The 24,725-nt window shown below is 43.2% G+C and overlaps 2 protein-coding genes across 3 annotated transcripts; both read left to right on the top strand.

The window, feature by feature from the left end:
• Position 1: 1 nt before the first annotated feature.
• Positions 2-7,223, top strand: abraxas2 (abraxas 2, BRISC complex subunit). Its single transcript, XM_076075875.1, has 9 exons — positions 2-109; positions 1,065-1,155; positions 1,725-1,761; positions 2,268-2,334; positions 2,585-2,775; positions 3,220-3,342; positions 3,663-3,747; positions 3,862-3,979; positions 4,205-7,223. Exons 1-9 carry the CDS (start codon positions 38-40, stop codon positions 4,753-4,755), a joined length of 1,335 nt encoding a protein of 444 aa, XP_075931990.1. The 5' UTR covers positions 2-37; the 3' UTR covers positions 4,756-7,223.
• On the top strand, positions 4,510-24,662 carry zranb1b (zinc finger, RAN-binding domain containing 1b). 2 transcript variants are annotated; one of them, XM_076075872.1, is made up of 10 exons: positions 4,510-4,647; positions 9,509-10,575; positions 14,318-14,505; positions 15,463-15,616; positions 16,463-16,534; positions 18,890-19,088; positions 19,869-19,989; positions 20,222-20,351; positions 21,990-22,219; positions 22,430-24,662. In XM_076075872.1, the coding sequence occupies exons 2-10, from the start codon at positions 9,603-9,605 to the stop codon at positions 22,646-22,648; spliced, it is 2,286 nt and encodes a 761-aa protein (XP_075931987.1). In that variant the 5' UTR covers positions 4,510-4,647; positions 9,509-9,602; the 3' UTR covers positions 22,649-24,662. The 2 variants fall into 2 exon arrangements, with proteins under 2 accessions (XP_075931987.1, XP_075931986.1); XM_076075871.1 differs by lacking the exon at positions 4,510-4,647 and adding an exon at positions 8,245-8,346.
• Positions 24,663-24,725: the final 63 nt, after the last annotated feature.

Raw genomic sequence — 24,725 nt, 5'->3', positions numbered from 1 at the left:
CAGGGGGGGCATCAGGATTGATCGGGATGTTTCCATCATGGCGGCATCCATTTCAGGTTATACTTTTAGTTCTGTGTGTTATCACAGCGCCAACAGCAACTCAGATCATGTAAGTATTCAAAATTATGTTGACAAACTATTAGGGAATTGTTGCTAAAGTGCGCGTGGCTCGGCGATGTGTCTGATCGCCCATCAACACCATTAGTTTGTGTTGTTTTCCAGTGTCATCATCCTGTTGCAGGCTAGCTAGTATCGGTTCCGTCTATTTACCGGTGTAATCATAATGTGTAGCTACAGAAACATGAAGGCAAACTAGTCATTTTAAGATGATCCCATGTCTTACAGCTGCACATGTGTTAAATATCTACCTCAAAACAAATACGTGCTATTTAAACATGGCTAAATGCTGTTGGGAAAGTTTGAGTTCCAGGAAATACATAGCAGTTAGCTACTTAGCAGGTTAGCTAGCTGCCAAGTCAAGTGACTTCCGTGTGCCTGTGCCGCTAACGTCTGCACTTCGACATGTCATCTGGTATCCGTTTATTGTGTCATCAATGATATGAAGTGAAGTTTACGCAGTTAATTTCATAACTAGGTTACACGAAACCGTTTTGTTTGTGTTGTTACCACATTGCTAGATTAGCTTATTAGCCACGTTGCTAATGTCAGTTTTATTCAAGTCAAAATCGTCTAACAAAGTGATTCACATGCGTAAGAATATACTTATTTTTCCTTTTTTTTGTACGTTGGCGTGCTCGTTAAAGAAATGCAATCGATTATATATCCTTTGTGGTCATCGTTTGAGAAATTCACCTTTTACAATAAGAGCAAACGAAGCTAACGACAGCGCTGTTTACGTGCCAGACTTTGAAAAGTCGGCCCTGGACAGGTGGCTAGTTGTTAACAAGTTTGTCTGCATTCCTGACAGAAACAAAAAGGGAAAGGCAGTGCTGTTGTTTATTTACCAGCTGTTCAATTCTTAGTTGATAACTGATTAACTGACTAATTGTTTCAGGTCTACATTAGTGCCCTAACCACAGTTTTGTCTAAATGTTTTTGCACAGGAGGGCTTCCTATTAGGAGATGTACGGCAAGAAGAGACTGTCACCATCAGTGATGCACAGATCAGCACTGCAGAATTGCTCCAGGTAGTAGGTAAGCCCTGTAACAGACAAAAACAAGTCTGAGAGAGTGAAGAAGTTCACATGATCACACTATAATAGCCTTCTTTATGTCACAATAGGAAAAGCACAGGTATAATAATAGAGTTAATTATGGCTGAATACCATTTAGCTGCTTAAGTTTCAGTGTCCTGGTATTTGGTATTACTTAAATAGGACAGAACCATTGTTAACACCTATGCATTATCTGATATGAGAAGTCAAAATGTCTGCTGGCCTTCAGCATAGCACAGTCATTTTGCACCATTTTCCAAAAAGGCCGGGCTTACATGTATCACAAGTTGTGTAAAAGCCCCTGTGCCCACACAGGTGTTCCCACTTATTTAGTTTAAGAGCTCTTTCCAAGACTGTGTAGGTGTGTACAGATATGTTGTTGACATATTCCCCACTCCCCTATTTGTTGCATATATTAGGGACAACTTTCATCATTCTTTAAGTACATACATTTTGGGTGTGGGGCTACACTTTGGCTTACGTCTTTTAAAGATTTTGCATGTATGATGCTATATAACTGAAACATCTGTCACTATTTGTTCCCAACAGAAATTCATACCCATGATCCTTGTGCACAGTTATTTAGGTAAGATATGAGCTTTTTATTCTCAAACAGCTACTATTATCATCAATTATCAATGTACATGTTGCCAAAATCTAGAACAGACACTGCTTTAGGGCCATGACCATTTTGTTTAGAACACCTGAGATAACACTGTTGTAAAACAGGCAAAACAAGGTAAGGTAGGTTGAAGTGACATTTTACAAGAGCTGTTGTCTAACGCATGTAGACAGCCCAAGAGCTCCAGGCGTGTATTAGCATTGTTTTACCCTCAATATAAAGGCCCTTTGTGCAGAGTAGCTTGTGGTGTCTTAGTTTTAAGTCATTGTAAATATACTGACAACTTCAATAGATAGATCACTTGCCTTACATGTGTTTTGGCACAGGCTGAATTAATCTGACATTGGACAGTAGATGGCCTCATTTGACAAGATTTGGTAAAAGAATTAGGCCGAGGCAGTGGAGGAGCAGGAACATGTGTTGAATCAGTTTGAACGTACTTGTTTGTTTATTTTTTTTCCTGTCTTCAGCTTTTATGACTACGCTGGCCAACTCGATGAAGAAAATCTCAACAGCATTCTTAAAGATAGGCGGAAAGTGAGTGTTATTGTCATTTCAACATACTTTGTAGGCTGTGGATATAATATTGTGGATATTATACAGCATCTACCATTGTTTTGAAATTATTTGTTTTCTCATTGAAGTATTTCAATAAGTAGCTGTACAGGTTTCATAATTATTGGTGTCAGTTTTGTTCCACACACTGTATTTTATTTTGGTCGCCCATGTACTTGAGACTTTACTGGATTGAACACTTTTAAAATGAGTTGTTTCTTCGGGCGTGTAGAACGTTATTGGTTGGTACCGGTTCCGGAGGAACACGCAGCAGCAGATGTCGTTCAGGGAACAGATCATCCACAAACAGCTGTCTGAGCTGCTTGGTGTGCCCGACCTCGTCTTCCTTCTTTTCAGCTTCATCTCCACCGCCAACAACTCCACGCACGCACTGGAGTATGTGCTCTTCAGACCTAACCACAGGTAATAACTGCATGTTGGCCACAAGAAAGCACTTATTTATGGTACAATGTCAAACTTTTGTACAGGGATGCTCAAATCTCATCAATGTCATTCAGTGTGTCGGTTACATTTATTCCGTCCCTGGCCTCATGTCATCTCACAAAAAAACGATCCCAATGAATTTCATTCAGGGGCGTGTACAGATTTTATAATTACTAAAGTGAAGTGGAGCACTGGTATGGGATTGGGAAGTATGTTTATAAAGTTAAAACATGACAAACGTTCTGCATATGTGTGCTACTTGGGGGAAAAAAAGAGTTAAAGTATACAAATATATATATTTCACACGCATATATAAGAAATTTAAATGAATGATTGTCTGTAATATTATATTATGGGTATAGTATTCATTCATATAGTATTCATTTCCTGTTTTAACAGTGCTATTTGGTCATCTCTTCTCAGTAGGTTCAACCAGAGGATCACCCTCTCAATCCCAAACCTTGGCAACACAAGCCAGCAGGAATACAAAGTCTCCTCAGTGCCCAACACCTCAATCAGCTACACCCAGGTCATCAAAGAGCATGGGTAAGATCGGGGCTCTCAACTTCCTCTTTGCACCGCACCGACGTCACTGCAAACATATGTTAGAGAGAGTTTAGATGGCCATAAGTCCCCCTTGATATGCGGGGAGTGGCAGCAGCCACCTGACAGCATACCACAGCTTTACCTTGACATAACATGTGCATAACGATATAGATGGCATCCAGAATGTACCCACTACACATCCTTACTGCTCTAATGCCTTTGCCTTTGATGAACAAGCTAGGTGAGCTCGTTCTGTGTGATGTTATATATTATGTCTTGAATGATGTAATGGATATACCTATTGGTAAATATCTTTCTAGGGCCGAATTCTTTGACAAAGATGGTGTCATGAAGGATATCCGAACAATATACCAAGTCTACAGTGCACTGCAAGATAAAGTGCAGGTGAGCTGGATGTTGGATAGCTGGTGGAAGACGCGTGGTGAAATAGTTTTCTCACTCGATGACTTTGTTTTTCCTTTTCTGTGTGAATTCTTTACCTGTTTGTCTTCTTTTCAGGCTGTGTGTGGGGAGGTAGAACAAAGTGAGCGTGTGAAAGAGAAAATTCAAGAGGATGTGGACAAACTCAAACAAGAAATTGCTCTCAGGAAACGCAAGACGGCAGAAGAGGAGAGAAGTAGGAGCCTGTTTTATATTCGATAAACTAGAATTGTGTCGTAAAATTTCAAATGTGTGCTGAATATAAACTGGCTTTATAGCCAACAGCAAAAGCACTCGGTATATTGAGCGTCAGTTCTTCTGTGTCGATCCCTTTCCCTCAGATTTTATGTGCTAACGTTTTGCATAAATGTCCACATGCTTTACCCTTTTGACCAGATACATCTTTCTCTCTGCTTTACAGGGCTCCTTGAGGCCCAAAATGCAGACTCCCATCCCACTCCGGATGAGAACACAGACCGTTCTGAGGCTTCCCCTGTTTCCAGAATACCTTTCCACACACCCTCTGCTCCGGAGCGGCCCAGTACCTCACCTAACCCACCATCTTATTCTGACCTCTTGTCCCAGGGTGACCCTCTGCTCTCCTCCTCTTCCCCACCCACCAGTGCTGCTCTACTGCCCCGGCCCCAAGCCGTGGGCTCTCCGGGACACCCTACGCCTGGCCCACTGGGGATGGGCCTGGGCCTCGCCGCCAGCTCTAATCCCGTTGCCACGCCCAACACCCCATACCTCGGCAATGGCGACGGATCGAGCTCTGACTCGTTAGACAGACAAGCCGCAGGGCAGGAAGATGATGAGGATGAAGACGATGACGAAGATGAGGACAGTAGCGAATATGAGAACTTGGTGAGTGAAGCCGGTCATCCGCCGATGGTCTCTGCCAGCGTTTTAGCGCAGGGCCGGCCGGCTGCCCTCGGCCCGGATGGGGATGCTCGCGGCTCACAGGCCACATAGAAACATGCCGCAGGGTGTGTATGGGACACAAATAAGTGACGCACCTTGAGAGGTGGGCATCTTAAGCAATCAAAGATATAGACAAAAGTGCCAGTCCTGAAAGTGAAAGGCATGCACAGGTGGTGTCTCGCGTTTATTGTCTTAGTCTGATCTCCATTTTAAGGGGAGACTTTGCTCGGCTTTGCAGGCTTAACGGGTGTGTCTCATTAGAGAGAAAAGTCGTCTGTTTTCATTTTTTATTTTTTGGAATGGGGTCACTGTGGGTACTTCAGTGTGGATGTTTCGGCTCCCTAAAAGACAGGCCCTGCTCCACGCTTTCTTCTGTACCTTTTTGTTTCACTTTTGCGTCACCAACTCTGAGCACCCACACTTACATTACCTCTTGCACTATTTTTTTTTGCCTTCTTTTGTCATCTTAAGAAAAGCAAAGGGAGAATGTTCTGCAGCCTTCAAACTTTTTTTTAAAAGAAGTAAATGGTCGTTAGCTTTTCTTATTATTTTTTTCTTGAAGAGATCTATATATGTATTTAGAATTTCTTTAACGTGCACATTTCTCTCATTTGATTTGGGATTTATTAGATTTTCTTTTCCGTGCTCCACAGTCTTTAATTAATCATACAATTTCCTATTTAAATGATGAAGAATAGATTTCAAGCAAAATTTACTCTGCCACTTCTATAATGGGTGCTTTTTATATATATATATATATATATATATATATATATATATGTCAGATTATTAGTCTAATCTAATTTGATTGACAGGAATGTCAATGTCTTGTTCCTCTCGGTTAACACTGAAATTGTATGCGCTTTGCTGCACTTAACACAATTTAAGATTTCTTTATTATTGTGCTATACCAATGCTGTCATGTTGTGCCACTTGAGTAGTCCTCTTCGACCCTGAGCCACATTCAGCTCGGCTTTTGTCTGTTGTACGGAGCTCACAGGGCAAACACAATGCACTGTAGCTTTACTAACCAGATGCTTATGGTTCCCTTCTGCTGCTGCAACACAGAGCCGCCACTAAAAAAAAAAAAAAAAACTGCATCTGTCTGTTCTTCGTCATATAAAAACCTGGCTGCTACTTCCACCTCACAGTGCTGGTTGTCTTCAATACTACTGACCGTGATCTTATAACCACTTCAAGCTCACTTCTCACTGACTTGTTCTCTATTAAAGTCACAATGGAAGGCTGATACCCCCTGTAGAGTGTGAATTGTAACTTTGAAGCAGAGAGAGCGAGCGATCACCTTCCTGTCTTGGCATAGTCGACGTCAGACCTCGTGTACTCTGACCTTGATGGGTCAATGTCACGTGTAAGGACCTGGATAATGTGAGGAAGACATCATGACAATGCTTCAATACACAGTGCCTTCCACTCAGGTCAGTTTCTAGCTGCACACAGAACACATTCACAGATCCCTCTTGAGAGGTAAAATTACAGTATAACAAGCTGTGTTGTATTTGCAATAATTTGCCCTGCAGCTATGATGTGGTGTTTTGTCTACCTGAAACAATCCTCACTGCTTCCTAAAGCTATTTTCCCCTTTTTACTTTCACTGACGACTTCTAAGTGGACCTGTGTCTCATGGATGCAGCTGTGACTTTGCTTCCTTTTATAATTTGAAACTGGAATTTTAACTGTAAAGTTAGAGGGGATCTGCTTAGTAACTGATCCTCCATGTAAGGCCGAGATGGTATGATGATCACGACTGACCTTTCAAACAGAAGCGTTGCCTTGTGAATAAGCTCCACTTTATTTATGCGGCCTGTTTTGTATGTCATGTTTTGTTTTTTGTGTAATGCCAATGCATCACTTATTGGGGGAACTGGCACCTAAAATGTTACTTAATAATCACCCAGAGTAACACAATCACACAATGTTAAAATAGATGGCAAAGTTAATATGTTAGGAATATGGTTTCCTTTGAGTACTGGAATATAAGGAAATGTATAATGAATGTATCGTAGACAAGGAGGGGGTAGCACTAGCATTTAAACAGCACTTACTGTAGAAGCTTGTCTCAGTTGAGTGTTGTGGTGGTTTAGAGCAGCCATATGTTGGTCCCTACTAATCCTTGCAGATGCTTCTAAAATCTTTCTTTCTGGCATCCCCAGGTGTAACCCTGACTTGATGACCAGAATGAAAATCAGCAGGGTGCTGAGGGCCACTAGTAAAAAGCGTGAGAGCACTAACTTCGTATCCTATACCTTTTTAAGTTCCAACACAGGAGAGATATACACTCATGTACTCTTACTGTGTGGGGTGACACTTCCCCGAGTGGGCCATTGCAACATCAACACCTCCCTGAAAGCACAAAGTCCAGCGCACAGCTTCGAACTTCTCAGCTTTTATCTGGATGTGTGTACTTGACGAAAGTAGATCAAGGACTTGCTTGGACGAGCACAGAGAATATGGTTCTTAAATTGGGGAATAATAAATGAGACCTGCATTATGTGATATGATATGCCTTGTTTTCTTATTGTGACAAATGTACCACTTTTAATGTGCAAATGATTTGACGTCATGCTCTTTTTTTTTTTTTTAACACAAATATTTTTGCAGGTTAATTTGAGAGCAAAAACTGACAATGAAATAAAAACAGTGCAACAGTGAGAAACAATTTTAGCTTATCCCAAAGACAAATCCCATTTCATACATTTATTTTGGATATGTATCTATGGGCTTTCCTGTAAACGAGTCTATGCGTTCATTTTGACTTGGTAAAGTATTATGGTTAAAATTAATTTTCGGATTCTGAGTGTGTACATGCACGTCAATAATAACAATCGCGCTGAGAACTGTTGCTCAACCTGTCGAGCATCACTGCAGACTGCTTGCTGCAGTATTTTTACAATGACATCATCCCTTTTGAGGGCATACCACGTGGTTGCTTGCCAAATATGCAGCACACTATGATGCACACGTTTTAAAAATAAGCACCTATATTTACTGTAACTAACTGGGACCCGTCGCCTAAAAGATAATGTTAACATAATGTGTCGTTTCTGTGATATTCGAGCCGGTTTTGTGGTCACTGAGCCTTTTAACAGTTGGGAATGAGAGGCGTGGACTCTGATTGGTCAAAGTCAAGGGATACACGAAAATCAACCAATCTGATTGGCTGGCGGATTCAGGAGGTAAATCCTGATCCTGCCTCCGACTGTAACCCAGAGCTCTCCCCCTCGTAGTGTATTTTTTTTTGTTGCCCTGGCTCGGTTGCTTCCCTCTCCCTGTGTGCCGCCATTAAAGCCCGTCGGCTCTGTGTTTGTTTGGGAATCGAGGAAAAAAAGGATGACAATGATTTAAAGCGTCAAAGCAGACGCCCGAGGGACGGGACTTACGGGGGTGGGGGGGGGGGGGTTTCTTGCTCCGCGGTATGTACGGACCTTCAGCTGCCCACTAAACGGAGCCCCACAGAAGTAAATATGCGGTGTTAGTGTCAGCCAAGTGAGAGAAACCCGAGTTCGGATTGGAGTGGGTTTCTCTGGTCTTTTGGGGGGGTGGGCGGGAAGAGAGAGGGGGGGGGGGGGCGTCTCCATTTGTTTTGGCTGCAGTTGGAAACTGAGGAGTGTAAACACAGCAAAGGTAAGGGGTTAGCACAATGTCTTGCAGAGTTGATAAGGGCCTTTGAAACAAAACATAATCCCGTAATGTTAGCGGACAGACAGCTAGCTCGGCTTTAATTCCTGGCTCCGCAACCGAACCAGCATAGCGTAACGTTAGTTGTCATGTAGGATAACACACGGCTAGCTCGCTCCGTGGGTCTGTTTACATGCGATATGTAGCGTTAGGAGCTGGTTTGTTAGTTACGCAAAGTTGATAAATGCACACATGGCACACTTGATTTTAAACTGTGTTTTTCAGCCGAATGCATCTGCTAGTCACGAGTAAACGTGTTGAACGTGACTAACCTAGTTAGCTGTTTAACATGGGCAATGTTTCCGTGCAGATATTCATTTTTTTGTTAGCTCCTCAAAACATGCAACTTTGGAAGAATCGTATCCCTCAAATGGGTTGACTACATCGCGGCGTGTTGGTAAACTTAGAGGCGTGGTGCACAGTGCAACCAACTCCCAGCGAGTTAACTTTTATCTTATCAGCTTTATTTTTTTTTAAAACCTTCAGCATGTTGCACCATTCACTTTCATATGTGCGTGATAGGCTTTTGGGGGGTGAACTCAGTTTCGGTGCATCATTTAAGTGTCTTAACCAGTCACGCGCCTCCCTGCTGGGTGTCTGGTTTCATATGTCCTTGTCTCCTGTTACCTAGCTCGGTTGTAGGGCACATCAGCCTGGTGTATAGAACTTACTGTATGTGTTTTAAAGCCAGTGTCGGGTTGTAATAGAACCGCGGAGATTCCGGTGTTGCAGCCCAGGCTGCTGCGTCTTGGTCCTGGCACTGCATTGTGTGTGTAAACATTGCTCCCTTTGATTTTTTTTTTAGTGTTAGGTCAACAGCAAACACCGCAGTAGATGTTTGCAAGTGTTTGACAGTGAATATGTGGCAAAGGTAACTGTAATAAAGCGCGCTTTGTTTAGGTTTTGTGAACAACATTGGAGAGATTTACTACTGACAACCTGGAAAGTTGAGCACCATATCTTGCAATGCAGGACCATTTCTCCCAATTGTATTGTTGATCATTTTATCTATGAAAAGTATTTGTCTTTGAGTTATAAGATACATTTTGTAGTCTAGTTTAATATGTTTACTTTGCATACCATTAAATCGTTTTTTTCTCTACCCTAGTGTACTGCTGGCTGTGTGATCTCCTCAAGAGTGGATCTGCCGAGCTGACAACCCCTCTGAAGGGCGGGAAGCCTCCTTCAGCGGCGGTGCGACGATGACCGAGCTGGTCGCCAAGTGGGCTTGTGAATACTGCACATACGAGAACTGGCCGTCAGCCATCAAGTGCACCATGTGCCGTGCTCAGAGGCCCAGCGGGAGTGCCATCATTACCGAGGAGCCCTTCAAGAGCAGCCCTGCTCTGGATGCCAGTCTGCACCAGTGGGACCCTGCTGGCCTCAGCAACAGCCCAACCCAGGGGGGCTCCAGCTTACTTATTTGTCCAGACTCCAGTGCCCGACCCCGTGTACGCATTGCTGATGTACCGGAGACTAGCAGCAAGTGGTCGTGCCACATGTGCACCTACTTGAACTGGCCTCGGGCAATCCGTTGCACCCAGTGCCTTTGCCAGAGGCAACAAGCTCAGCAACAACAGCATGGGCAACATGCAACCCATCACGGACATCATACCCGGCAGCCACGCAGCCCCACAGAATCCCCCCAGACCTCGGGCTCTGGATGCCGCCCTGCTCCCCTGGCCACCACTACAGACCCCTGTGAGGAATACAATGACCGTAACAGGCTCAACACTCATGTAAAGCGCTGGACCTGCACTGCCTGCACTTACGAGAACTGGGCCAAGGCACTCAAGTGTGTGGTGTGTGACCACCCTAGGCCAAATAGTCTGCTCGCTGAACCCATTGAGCTGGCGTCAGAGTCCGAGAGCCAACAACCTTCCTCAAAACGCATCGAGCAGGACAGGGACAACAGGAGAGGCGTGGTTGGGCACGTGCTTGGGCAAGGAGTCGGGGGTGTGGTAAGTGGGGTGGTGGATTGTAGCAGCAGCCAAAGGAGGTCCCCCCCGACCTCAAAACGGGAGTCGGAGGTAAACATGGACTTTCAGAGGATTGAACTGGCATCGGGGGCCGGGATTGGGAGCAAAGAGGAGCTGGAGGTGGACTTCAAAAAACTGAAGCAGATTAAGAACCGGATGAGAAGAACTGATTGGCTGTTCCTCAATGCCTGTGTTGGTGAGTTCCTTAACTCTAATTTATTCTATTGTCTTGCACATTCAGCTTGTTCTCCTGGTGTGTTGTTATGTTATGAGGTGGGCAATAAGTCATCAGAATGATGTAAGGCAGGCAACAAAGAGAAATGGGTGAAATGCGAATTCCCAGAATTTGTGTGACGGCTTGATACTGTTTTATCGTCTGCAAGGTAATTGGTTAAAATAAAATTTATATAGCCACGTCGAAGCGATGGTGATTTGCGTCCTCCTGATGCTACTATAGTGTAAATGCTTAGAAATCCCCGGCATTCAGCTAGTGTAAAACCTATACAAGCGGTGTCCGGCCGCCCACACTGTCCACTGGTGAACGTGGAGTGGGAGGTAGAATGAGCATTTTAAGAACAACCAGTGATTGTTTGTTAGTTTGATCTCGCACCACTATCTCACTCTCTCTCTCCCATGACTATGTAGAGATGCCCCGCACACCCACTCAACCTCCAGGCCTTTTTTTCCCATATATGTGTCTTCGACATACAATTCTTCAGTGTCACACTGACTGCCACGCATGTATATGATATCCCAAATGAAGCACCCGCAGTGCTGCTGCATTGCTTGAAGCAAAGAGATAATCGGGTGTGAATGTCAGAGAAACATTACTGGAGTTAGTCTGCTTCTGGTCCTACACTGGGTCTATTACTGCATGTGACGGGGTGAGTTTCCTCATATCTGTGTAGCTTGTCCCCTCGGGACCAATTCTCGTCTGGTGGAGCGTCTGATGTGCGTGGCTCTGATTTCTTTCGGCATATTCAAGTGTGAGCTTTCCTTATCTGATCGGAGATTTCTCCATCGTCAGTTGAAGGAAAATGAAATCGAAGCCGTATCAGAAACCAGCAAATTCACGCCATATCATTTGGAAGACTAGGTCTGCTGCAGACAATTCTTTTGGTGATTGATGTCTGCTTATTGTTTCCTCAATTTATCATTTGGTCTTTGGAAACATGGCCATTACAGTTTCTCAGAGCACATGCATATGGTTTGTTTACCAAGTATTTGATACCCCAATTTAATGCTCAGAGTACAATACACTGCCTAGTTTTAATTATCATAATGTAGTGAGTGAGTGAATGCGATGTGACCCCGCTGCAGCCTCAGAGCGCACAGATGTGTGTGTGTGTGTGTGTGTGTGTGTGTGTGTGTTTAAAGCCCGTTGGTGTTAAGTGTGTCTGTCCTCTGTTGCTAGGGCGGTTTTCCCGTCATTGGCGTATCTACATCAATGTTTATAAACAGTGGCCTCAAATTTCCGACAGACGCTCTAGTTTCCTTCATTAAAAATAGCTTGACCCGTGCAACAGAAGTCAAAAATACATAAGTCTTTGGCAACAACAACGACCGTCGCCCCTATAGTGTGGATGGCCCGAAATCAACTCCCTGAACGCGTATGGTGTTACTCACATGTGTGGTAGCATTATTAATGGCTCTGGGTCATTTAGGTCCCTCAGAATGAAAAGTCAGCTACAATGCTATTGATGGTACTTCTACATTTCCTTACTGTACCATGTCAAAATGTCAAAATTTTTAATTAATGTCTATCAAATAGGGGTTATTTGTGGGTCCACTGCACATAACATCCATCCTCACAACTAGTGATGTGTCAGATTCAACCCTCAGCCCTTATTTTCTAAACATGAGCTGCCAGCGGGATGCTCGGGGGGGCGATGCACATTGATCAACGTCACTGTAACTGTGCCAGTGTTTGCCAAAAAGGTATTTTTAGAATGCTGTCCGCTATTGTTACATTTATCGCTTTTTGTCCCAAGCAACACACACATTGAGTACAAACAATAGAAAGAAAACAATTTGTCTCGGAAAGTGGTGAAATAATCTCACCGTATTATTACCAGCCGTGACAGCGATGCTTGTGTTGTTTCCTATTGAAGAGGGAACAACCACAGAGGCTGTTTTGAGCTCTTTGGCAGGTGTTTATATTTCTGTGGACAGATTTAGTCTCTGTGATCGCATCGCAACCATGTAAGATGCAGTCACGTAACCTCACAAGTGGGTAGTTGAGATTAAAATGAAGGCAGAGTATGAAGATCGGTCTCAGCAAGGGCCCCGGAAGTAAGGGGTTAGGAAGGGGAGAAGGGGCCGTTGACACCCCTCACTTTACGCCCCTGGTCTAATCCCATCAAAAGATGCTCTCTAGTTTGGCTTGTGTTAAGAAAGTAAAGGTCAGATGTCTTGGTAAAAGGCTCACCTTTGCAGCAATAAGAAGGCAGAGGGAGGATATTTAGTTATGATCGATGTTGTACGTAGTGTGGTTTACCTTGTTTCTGCTTATTTTAAAAGCTATGGTGGACTTGCTTAGTTTGACAAACTTTTTTTCAGATTCCTACCAGAAAAAGCACAAAGCACACCCCCAAAACTATAAGCCTGATTCACTTTATTACCAACAATTTGTTGAACTATGAGAGAGAACCTGACATTGCTGGTTCAGCAGGACAATAATGTTTGTTGTTTATTTTCTTATGATAGAGTCAACCACCATCCACATCACTGAAAGAAAACATGCAAAAGACCAGCGCCACTTAGCCTGAGCCGTTCCCTTTCCTCGCTGCCTTTTAAGTGTGCGTCTGTTTGCGTATTTACACCTTTTTGTGTTTTCTCTAAGAGACCTGCGGGTACAGTACTGACGGCAGGGCCACAGGCACGCCCACACTAATGGAGTTTTGTGTGGAGAGAGTGGCTGTGATCCCTCTCCATCCCACTGCGCTGCCTTTGTGTAGTTTCTCTCCTCATCTCACAGTGCTAGCCAGCTCCACACGGCACAGCGAGTCCTTCCACCCACTCCATGTCTCTCTCTCTCGCGCTCTCGGGCTCACTCGTACACAGATTATGCAGCTGAGCGTTGTGTGTGTGTGTGGTCCTTTTGACGCCAGAACAAAAGCTCAACAGTCTTTAATGCTGCTAAATGTACGAGAGAATACCACATAGGCGTTTACTGTATTATGCTCAGAGGTGTTTGAGTTCATGGAGAAACAGTTTTTTTAGTCCACAGTTGAACATCCAGGTAGTCGATGTGTTTTTAAGAGGAAGATCACTATAATCATTTACGCAGCATAATACCTTCAAAGCAAAATACTGCAGAGTATAGTATGTTTACTGTGCACACGGTCAACTGTTTCTATAGTTTTATTGTCTCGTTGAATAGATTAGCCCTTGAGTTTGTGTGCTGGTGGTTGACATAAATAGTTTCTGTCGTAGTAATATTTGCACTTTGTGTAAAGTAAAGTAAACACCTGCATCTGTCGGAACAAACGCATCGTTCGACCCTCAGGCTGAGATCTGAACCTGAACCTGAAGATGAAGAGGGGAAATAATAACCGACGGATTACAATCTGGCCCCCCCCCCCCATTGTCTTTTCCCCCCTTGACTTCAAAGTCAGTGAAGTCTCAAAGCTGTTACAGCTGCCACAGAGATAAAGCACCGTCTGATCTCTAATGTTTTATACTCCGTGGCTGAGCACAGAATGTCCAGTCACGATGTGGTTTTAACCGCAGTGATCGACGTGTTCGACGTACAATCGTTTAAGCCGCATAATGCAATCAAAAGTAAACCGATACTCCTTTGTTTTCCTTCTCACATGTTTTGATTGATACGAATCCTTCTACTGTTAATTCTGTGTTTGAAAGACTTCATACAAAGTAGTTGTTAAGAATTAAAGAATTATGAATGTGACTCTTTTCCTTCCTCTTTGTTGTGAAAGGTGTTGTGGAAGGCGACCTGGCAGCCGTGGAGGCCTACAAGTCATCGGGAGGTGACATCGCACGCCAGCTAACGTCAGACGAGGTGCGTCTATTAAACCGTCCCTCGGCGTTTGATGACGGCTTCACGCTGGTCCACCTCGCCATCCGCTTCCAGAGGCAGGACATGCTGGCGGTGTTGCTCACGGAGGTCAGTAGAGAGTCTTTCAGGAATCGCCTGCAGCAGATACTGGCTGACGGAGAGGTGTGCATGCTGGTAGAGCAACGGGGATCATTCTCTTCAGCAAATACAACATGTTAGTCTTTTACATCACTCAAATTCGTTCATTTAAAAGATGGAGCAGAATCATTTTGAACTATTTACTAGCTTACCAAAAATCGTAAAAAACTGAGGGACTATGGTAGAAATTTGACCCTTGAGTTATGGGTGTGATTGCAGTGGTGCTTGTTTCTGGGTCAGCGATGATGTCGCCTTTTCTTGTGAAGTCTCTTAATCTCAACATCCAATGAGATCAGCCAGGAAGGATCACATGAGCAGAGGGTCTGGAATTCAACCACACACTCCTCTCTCTGTGCTTTTTGATAGTTCATTCATTTTGTGTTGCTAATAATAATAATAATAATAGAGTATTTTGTTAAAGATGTGGGTTCCCTGGTGTGTCTGTGTAACAGGAAGGCTCACTGAGCTGATGCGTGTATGTGTTTGTCGGCAGTGTGTGTGTGTGCTGTTGTTGATTGCAGCTCGCTTGCCGTCAGCACTGTGATCCCAGATTATCTGTGTACACACACCTCTCCTCCCACACTCGGTCACTGTGCCCGTTTCTCTTCCGAGGGGTCAGTGACTAACCGCTGGCTCATGCCCTGAAAATGCTTCAAAGCTGACGCCTGCTTGAAAACAGATTCCTTTCCTTTTTCCCCATCTTGTCCCGGAGGCAACTTGGATTAGATTAGTGAAGGTAGATTTAGATCAGATCACTGAGTCCACAATGCTGGAAGAATCATTTATTTTGGAGCCACATTTTGTGTCTTTCCCTTCTTTTAAAAAAACCCCCGCAATTGTTATAAATTCTCTTGCTCGATTATCAGCCTCTGTCACACATTCCTTTATATTTGGATTATACTTCCCTTTCTCCTCTCTTCTCTGTAGGTGTCCCAACAGGCAGCCAAGTGTATTCCCGCCATGGTGTGTCCGGAGCTAACGGAGCAGATCCGTCGTGAGGTGGCAGCCTCACTTCACCAGCGTAAGGGCGACTTCACCTGCTATTTCCTCACCGACTTGGTGACCTTCACCCTGCCTGCAGGTAAGCACCACAAACAATGATTATAAATGTCTGAAAACAATTGACTTGAATGTTACAACTTAAACTCCAGACGCTGTCAAAGTGCACTTCACGTGCATTGTATAAGGGTAACTTAAAACCCAGTCTCACCGTCTCCTCTGGCTCTGCCAACTGTGTGATTGAATGCTTGTTTTGTTTACTCGCGGCGTATGAAATTGCTTTTTGTTGGGATGCTGAGGGGACATAATGCTACGGTTGTCTGTTTCAAACTGCAGAAGACGGAGGCCACATCTCTGGCTCACTGTTTCAGTATTGTTCTTGCATACTGAGTAGGCCAGCCCGCCAACAATGCACGTCTCCCGTTCATGACTAAGCTGTATTTGGCATTTTTTTTCCCCCAATGACACTCTGTAAAATTGCATTCAGTGCTATATCCGTTGAACTTCATTGTGTGTGAAATAGCTATTAATGGTCCAGTCTGTTGCTGGTAACGAAGCTAAGGATGTTTGCTGTGGAGTGATCAGGACAATGCAGACTTTGGCTTCTGGCCACTATAGAGAGACGTTCTCTTCAGCTAAAAGAAATGAATGCAGCGACTTTGTGGAACCGAAGAATGAGCCGCTGTGTTGACAAGAGCTCAGAGCACGCAGCGAAGGCCAGTGGCCATTGTGAGAAGAACAAAAAGCATGGTGGCTTGAGTTGAAATGAGCCATTTTCGGTCATTTCTATTAAGTGTTATTGTATTAAATTTCTGCCAATAAATCCCCTTAAATCCTACACAATGTTCTTTTACTGTCTCTGCGCCTGTGTGCGCTCTAATAATGATTATCGTTCACTTATCTTCTTCTTTTTGTTTTCTTGTGTCAGACATTGAGGACTTGCCCCCAGCTGTTCAGGAGAAGCTGTTCGATGAGGTGCTGGACCGAGACGTACAAAAAGGTGAAATATTTACTAATATTTACTTAGTTTTGCAGTAACACCGATCACATGCTGTGCTTACATATTTACACTTTGAGAGAGAGAGAGAGAGAGAGAGAGAGAGAAAAACCAGATCCAAGATGGGAACCATGGTCTGGCTTGTAAAACAGAAGGAGCACCCTCACAAACTGTCTACTGTAATGGGGGAGGCTGCCCAAACCTGGCAGTGTTGCATTACTTGTATTTTCCCTGTTGCCAACTCAGCGTTTTACCTGCCTGCTTGTCTCTTTGCCAGGCAGCCGGTCTTCATCGTGTGAACCAATTGTGTCTGTGTTAATCAGCCTAATTAAGTTTGAGGGAGTTCTCTGCCCCCCCCCCCCCCCACACACACACACACACACACGCACACACACACATTTAAAAGGCATCGCTTCTCTGCAACACTTGTTTTCTTCAGTTTCCTGCTTATTTGTGTGTCCTGTTCAATAAATACAATGTGTCAAATGTTCTGTACTGCAGCATAAGTACACAGACAGACATCAACCTTTATTTCACCTTATTTCAAGATCCTTTCTCTGTGCGTTTGCGTTCACTTCAATAACTAGTTTTGGCAGAAACATGAAACGTCAAGTGAACAGAAAACCATGTCTCCTTTTTCAGGTTAGGGGATTAAGACGAAATTACCACGCCATGGAGACCTTTCAAGGTGCTGTGTGCGTGTGCGTGTGCGTGTGCGTGTGTGTGTGTGTGTGTGTGTGTGTGTGTGTGTGTGTGTGTGTGTGTGTGAGAGTGAGAACAAAAACCCAGGAGAGGGAAAGTATCACGGTAGCAATATGCCAGACGGATCATTCCTAGAAGCTTTGTGTAGTTGTGTCTAGAATATTTCAATATTTAATCAGATTTAAACTGAACAAAACCATATTGAGCTTTTTATGATGGTGGTGGTGTTGTTTTCATGAACTTAAAAACGTCATAACTTAATAAGTCAGTTAATCGAGTTCATTTGTAAATCTCACATACATACTCACGGTAAGAAAACACTGTTCTCCCACAATGAAAATAGAGCAACCAGAGAAACCCATGTAAGCTCATGGCGAGATGGTGGATTGGAAAACTACGACTCCCCTTGCTGTGAGGCAGCACTTCCAACCAATGACCCCCCCCTCCTGCCCTTTATAACTGAGTAACAGTTTGACAATCCTCTCGGAGGCTTTCAGCTGATGCTGTATTTACAAATCCTTGTCGTTTTGGAGCTTGATGTGGAGCTGAATTATATTTTGCCGGGCCTCTTTTTCTCTCTTCTCTGCCAATTACTTTTCAGCCATATGCTCACAATGCATTTTAAGCTCCTCCGCCCCCATTGCTCAAGACCTTTATGACTCTCCAAAGCAAGTCACATGACTCATGTTGGAGGACCTCGTCCCTCTCAGAGACCCTGGGCTCCTCCTGGGCGCTGACATCATTTAGTTTTTGAACCACTGAATCAGTCTCCTGAATATTATCTTCTTGCTGCATCCACAGTGACTTTCCCAACCTATTCTCCTTGCAGCTCATTGTAAGTTGTTCTGTATCGCTGTACACTTGTCCTTCTCTTCCAGAGTGATGATCTGAATTTGGTTGTTGTATTTCCACATCTTTTATAAACTATTACTGGCGGCTGTTCACATGCAGGTCTATTTGCGCCCTCAGATCCATTGTTGTCGGTGTGTTTAAGTGGAAGGCATGCTCACAGACGAGAGCGACACTGTCGTGGTGCACAAGCACCTGGCACATGTCTATTCTTTCTTGGTTGCTTAGTAACGGCAGACTGGATAAAAGAACGGCTGCTGTTTTCCACCCGTTTATAAACCCAACATGTGTCGTCCTTACACAATACAAACACGTGTACTCACAAAAGAGATCCACAGGAAACCGTGCATTCAAGTGCTTTTCTTTGTTCTTATTGATAGAAGTCTTCCTGTAAACTGATCGCTCTCCTTCAGCAGAGTTGTGTTACGTTACTGCTTACACTGTTTGCTGGTTTCAAACTTTTCATGGCATTTGTTAATAAAAAGATATAATAATGCCAAAACTTGCACTTTTCAACATGTTTCTGTCATACCTTTACGGGGTATCTGAACACTGTATATCTGACGTGTTTTCCCGCCGTAATCTGACTTCGCGCTGTCATCTGTTTTTGTACTGTACATACTGACCTGTGTAAACATCTCTAGTCCTTTTCAAATGCCATCACCTGTCTTGCAACTTTGAAAACCCCCCCACTATGGCCTCAATACAACCGTCACACACTTCTCACTACAATTTGTTCCCTTTTTGAGGTAAAATAGTTAATACCACTGAGATGGAGCACTCAACTTCTCTTCCCCTCTTGTTCAGAACTCGAAGAGGAGTCGCCCATCATCAACTGGTCCCTGGAGCTCGGGACCCGGTTGGACAGTCGGTTGTACGCCCTGTGGAACCGCACGGCCGGGGACTGTCTCCTGGACTCCGTGCTGCAGGCTACATGGGGCATCTATGACAAGGACTCGGTGCTCCGCAAGACCCTCCACGACAGCCTGCACGACTGTTCTCACTGGTGAGTCCTGCAGGCCGGGGACTAGGAGAGCACATTGCAGCGTGTTATTGGTCCTTTAAAAGACAACCTGTGAACATTACGGCATGCTGCACCTAGTCTCAGGCCTGTTAGTACTGTGTTTAGCAGACTGAATGACATAATGCACCACACACCAATAGTAGAGGTACTGATGTCAGCTGTGGTGGTGAGTAGTCTTTAAACATTTAGCCGACGGTTTTCCACAGTGATGTTTACAAAAAGGGAGCAGGTTGAGTTTTAGTGTCTCGCTCAAGGACCTCGAAACAGCTGAATACTTGTATTTACATTCAATGTTCTCAAGTTACGTTTTGTTTTCCTTTAACATTGCATGACTATGTTTGAAATTGGGACATGTGGTTCAGAGGTTGGGATATATACACACAAATCCAGTCTGGATTGTCGCCTCATGCGGAGATCTGAGACTTTGATCTGGAAAGGAGAGGCTGTGATTGGGGACTTACACCAGTCACACACGTTTTAATGGAAATAAATACAGTCTTGAGTGCAAAGGGAGCACTGGAACGATTTACAGCCTGTGCTGATTCTATATTGAACACAACAGCCCAGTGTGACTTAAGTCTATTTGTAAGAAAGTGTGGGTTCTGAAGTGAGACAATTACTATTTAGATTCGAGTAATTGCCATCCAACCTAAACCACAACAGAGATGAATAGCAGTCGCACACCTTTCAGCACAGAGAGGTCAATTAATGTCAACAGACAAAACTGTTTTTGTGTGTGTGTGTGTGTGTGTGTGTGTGCAGGTTTTACACCCGCTGGAAGGAGTGGGAGTCGTGGTATTCCCAGAGCTTTGGCCTGCACTTTTCCCTTCGGGAGGAACAGTGGCAGGAGGACTGGGCTTTCATCCTGTCCCTGGCTAGTCAGGTACATGCACATGAAGACAAACATTAACATGCTGGACAGGATCTTGATGTGCTTAGAATGTGACATAATAATGATGCATGAATTATGTAAGATGCTTTAATGCTCTTACCACAGTATACTTAATCTGTAATTCCCTTTGAACGTGCGTCCCATCTGGAATGTACAGTATATTTAATAATCCCGGCTTTCTAACTATTTTTATCCCCCTTTTGTGTCGCATATTCTTTTACAGCCAGGATCCAGCTTGGAGCAGACCCACATCTTCGTTCTTGCACACATTCTTCGCAGGCCTATTATCGTCTATGGAGTGAAGTATTACAAAAGTTTCCGTGGCGAAACGCTCGGGTACACCCGTTTTCAAGGTGAGGAGTTATTGGACTGTTTGGACTGAAGTTGTTTCGGGTAAATATCATTATGGCAGCAGGAAACGAGACTTCCTTTGTGTGTCCTTATCTTACATAGCTGACATAACTGCCCCTCTGGACTGTCGGTAATTGCTATTTACAACATGTATCAGGCTAGTGATGATGGTATTTAAGTACGGTGTGACCAGAAATAACATAAACAACATAACAAAACACACACACACTTGTCATTGGAGCAGAGGAATTACAAATCCTAAACAGGTAAAAGTCCTGCATTCAAAACGTTACTCAAGTAATTATCATCAACAAAATGTATTTTAGTCAGTTAGTATGAAATTCAAACTAATTATTCATTACGCAGAAGAATATTCCCTGTCAATGTGTTACTATTATATATTTAAATGTATTTTTTTATGTTTTTGGATTAATATTATTGCTGCATTCTTATGAATGTTGCATTTTACTGCTGTATGTGTAAAGTTGTTCTAATTTTTACTCCTTTTATATCATGTTTAATCTACAATATTCTATGAGATCATCATGTTTGTAGCGTCACGGTCCTGTGAGAACCACGTATCTCTAAAAAGTCAACGTGTTGAGTTTGTCACACACACACACACACACACACATCTAGACAGATGTGAACATGTGTAAACCATCAGAAACAATCCCGTGAGTGTGGAGAGCCGGGTCGACGTTTACGGCGGGCAGTAAAACAGCCTGCTTTCAGTTTGTCTGCTGAGTGATGCTGCACAGGGGATGATGAAAGTGCTCTGTAATGGCCAACTGCTTGTAGTAAAGCCGGCCTGATGGATCCGTGATTCACTGTCGCCAGGAGCCGATGTAAAACACACAGAGGGAGGCGTGCATATGGTTACCTATAGAGGAGGGAGGAGAGCTCAGTTAACACGGTGACCAAGTGAACCCAGTAAAAACAGAGTTACTGGAAGAGGGGAACAGACCTCTTCTCGTTTGTGGGCATTCTATAGTTCTATAGTTTTTATAGCTCCTTTCAAACAAATCAAATGCGATTCATTGCCTTATAAATGATGGACAAGAGGAAGCTGGAGAGAAGACGAAGAGACTAATTACTAACTCTGTGCGAGTTCTGCCCGGAAACCTTTAGCAGTACATCGTTAGAAAAACAGCCCGATTGGTGCAAGTCAAATGAAACGTCCGAGGTGAAAGACCCGCCCGCTGCTTCTAACAGCCAGTCTACATTGTATGTCATAAAAAATATCATAGTATTAGTATGTCATAAATATATCATAGTATCAAGAAAATGTCATTTATAAAATCATAGTAGGGTAAAAACAGATTTCATGAAAGAAAAGACATACTTTAGTATGTCATGAAAATATATTTCATGGTATGAATGTCGTAGTATAGTACGTCAGAAAAATGCAATAGAATAGTATGCCAGATAAAAAGTTACAGTATTGCATGTCATAAAACCGTCATGGTATAATTTGCAACGTTATGCAAATCACCGTATTTCTGTAATCAATTACTTCGATGAGTCACCCCCAGCCCTTCAGTATATAAGTATGTTAAAATCAGCGTCCCCTCAACCAACTTTACATTTAGATCATAAACACATAATACATTATTAAAACTCTCTCCTTCTCCCTCCAGGTGTGTACTTGCCCCTTTTGTGGGAGCAGAGTTTCTGCTGGAAGAGCCCCATCGCGCTGGGCTACACGCGGGGCCACTTTTCAGCACTGGTGGCCATGGAGAACGATGGCTTCGACAATCGCGGCGCGGGCGCCAACCTCAACACAGACGACGATGTGACCGTCACGTTCCTGCCGTTGGTCGACAGCGAGAGGAAGCTGCTTCACATTCACTTCCTCTCAGCGCAGGAAGTGAGGACCTCCCCCACTGTGTCTACACAATTCTTGTTTGTCCTTTAGAATTTATCTTTTGGTTGATGTTATGAAATCGGTTGGTTTCCATCCTCTGTGTCAGTGCTAGTTTAAGAGACGATGCTTCAGCAGGAGTACGTGATATCCTCGATTAAGACGAGTGATATTGCTCCCTCTGATGGCCTTGTGTGTTTCCCCCGTGTTCTTCAGATGGGTAATGAAGAGCAGCAGGAGAAGCTGCTGCGGGAGTGGTTGGACTGCTGTGTGACGGAGGGCGGGGTTCTGGTGGCTCTTCAGAAAAGCTCCCGCCGCCGCAACCACCCGCTCGTGACCCAGATGGTGGAGAAGTGGCTGGACGGCTACCGGCAGATTCGCCCCTGCGCCTCTTTGTCTGACGGCGAAGAGGAGGAAGACGACGATGACGAGTGACAGAACTGAAGCGCGGGGAGGGGAGTTTTTATTTTATTTTTTTTCCTTTCCTTACACGGACAAACTGTGAAAGCCTTCAGGAGAAGAACAGGGAACAACGAGCCCCCGCCCACCACCTCTAACAGGAGACACTGCTACTCTTCTAGCACACGCCGGCACTCGGACATACACTTAAAACACATCGAACACTTAACTCGGACAAAGAGGAGACTGAACAACTCAACTGCTGCCAAACACAGATTTGGGGAGAGGATAACTGTTTACAAATGCAAATAACCTTTGGATTTGTTTTGATTTTCAAATGTTAAGGAAAAAAGGATTCTTTATCCATAGATGTAAATGCATGTGGTTGTTTTAAAAAGAGTATAAGGAAATATACCAGCATTGATTCAAATCAACACTTTATATCCGTTCAGTGTGGGCACTGACAAAAGCACACTTCCAAATTGAACTTTTTGATGTTTTAAGAGTTGGCTTGTTTAGCTATTTGTTTTTGAATGGGCTGGGACGAAGCCAATAAATATCATTGTCTTTAGAAAACCAGAGATTGTGTAATACTAAATGACTTAAATCCTTATTACTAAGCATTGCACATTTATTAAAACATTTCTATATAAATACAGTATCATTGCTTATATTAAGGTCTTATATGAAGCTCTTGAAAAGGGATATTTTCCCTTCACAAGTCAAATCTACACTCATTAAGTTTCAGCGCACAAACGTTCATGTTGGATCTTTTGGTTTACCGTTTTTTCAGACTGATTGAACTGAGAAGTTGTGTGTGCGTGTTCTTTTTTTTCTTCTCTGAACTTACTCGACATATTTATTATTTGGAAACTTATATGAGCTAATAAGAGCTTTCTTCTGTATGTGTTTTTATTTTTCTTCTTTTTGTGGTTTTGTTAATTATTTTCTCAAACTTGATGAAGACTCGTTGCACAGAAACACTGTTGCTGTGATGAAAGAACCAATCAGGACCATCAGTGAGAAGTTTACTTGCATTGTTGCGTGTGATTTAGTACCTCATCTGGATGCCTGAAATCTGGTGCTTTTTTTTTTTTTGGGCAGGCGGGTTTGAGACATGAACCCCCACGTCCCACTTGTCTCATCGTTGTCTCCTATTTCGTCTTTGTCCCTTTTTTTCCCCCCACATAGCATTTGTTGTCTAGCTCACCCTCATGGTACATGTCAGTCCTCCTCTGTAATTCATGTTCGTTGTCATTCTGTGGACCCATCTTTATGTTTTTGATTAAGGTCGTTGTGAGACTGCAACATATGAAACCAAAGCTGACAGGAAAAAAAACACTTTTTTGCTGTGAATGTTTTGCTTTTTGTCTTTCTTGCCATTGCGTTCTGTAACTTCTTTTGTGTTTCATTCAAGTCATACACGTTTTGAGCATCACTTTTATGTTGCTTTGTATTTATGCAATAGTTGCAGTTGTGACTATGTTGGTTTGCGGATTTAGGCCTGACTTTACTATACAGAGTGTAACGCAATGAACGGGCAAAATAAGGAAAAAAAAAATAAAGGAAACTCTTTTTGAATGTCCAACTAAGCTGTTTCCTGTCTGATATTCTCAGTTATCAGTTTATGCTGTGATTTACTGATGAAGAAAACTCTCAACACATTCCGTCATCAAGTCATTTGATTTTTGTCTTTAGATATCACTGTTACCTTCACAGTAGGTCAATTATGCAGGTTTTGAAGCGTTTCTAACTTAACTCGTGTGTCTATGATTGTAGCACCCTCTACTGGATTTTAAATGTGTGACCATAATAGAAATGGGTCAATTGTATAATTTTTATAGTTAAGACTTGTTTTATTTATTTACCTATTTAGCATTTTAAAGCTGTATACAAACAAATACACTGTTTAAACACACTATAACGTAGTTGTAAGCAGATATAAGGACATTTTAAAGTGTTTAGTATGAATGTATTTGTCAATAATTACAAGTAGCCCCATGAAGCATCCATAGCTGAATGAATAGTTAATAAATGATTGATAAGTGTTCTCTTTGGCTGTAATAATACATTAGGATATTTGATCACACACACACACACACACAGTACATGT

The sequence above is a fragment of the Anarhichas minor genome, unplaced genomic scaffold (assembly GCF_050575085.1).
Source record: "Anarhichas minor isolate MPS153535 unplaced genomic scaffold, ASM5057508v1 ptg000054l, whole genome shotgun sequence".
In the NCBI taxonomy this organism is placed as follows: Eukaryota; Metazoa; Chordata; class Actinopteri; order Perciformes; family Anarhichadidae; genus Anarhichas; species Anarhichas minor.
Note: the sequence above shows the minus strand (reverse complement) of the source record. Positions and strands in the feature narration are given on the sequence as shown.

What these genes read in the sequence shown, in the direction of transcription:
- zranb1b (XM_076075872.1), top strand. Translation starts at nt 9,603, where the DNA reads ATGACCGAGCTGGTCGCCAAGTGGGCTTGTGAATACTGCACATACGAG. An exon ending in GTTCCTCAATGCCTGTGTTG is followed by an intron (nt 10,576 to 14,317) that starts GTGAGTTCCTTA and finishes TTGTTGTGAAAG; the next exon opens with GTGTTGTGGAAGGCGACCTG. An exon ending in GGACCGAGACGTACAAAAAG is followed by an intron (nt 16,535 to 18,889) that starts GTGAAATATTTA and finishes CCTCTTGTTCAG; the next exon opens with AACTCGAAGAGGAGTCGCCC.
- abraxas2 (XM_076075875.1), top strand. Translation starts at nt 38, where the DNA reads ATGGCGGCATCCATTTCAGGTTATACTTTTAGTTCTGTGTGTTATCAC. An exon ending in CCAACAGCAACTCAGATCAT is followed by an intron (nt 110 to 1,064) that starts GTAAGTATTCAA and finishes GTTTTTGCACAG; the next exon opens with GAGGGCTTCCTATTAGGAGA. An exon ending in CAGGTCATCAAAGAGCATGG is followed by an intron (nt 3,343 to 3,662) that starts GTAAGATCGGGG and finishes ATATCTTTCTAG; the next exon opens with GGCCGAATTCTTTGACAAAG.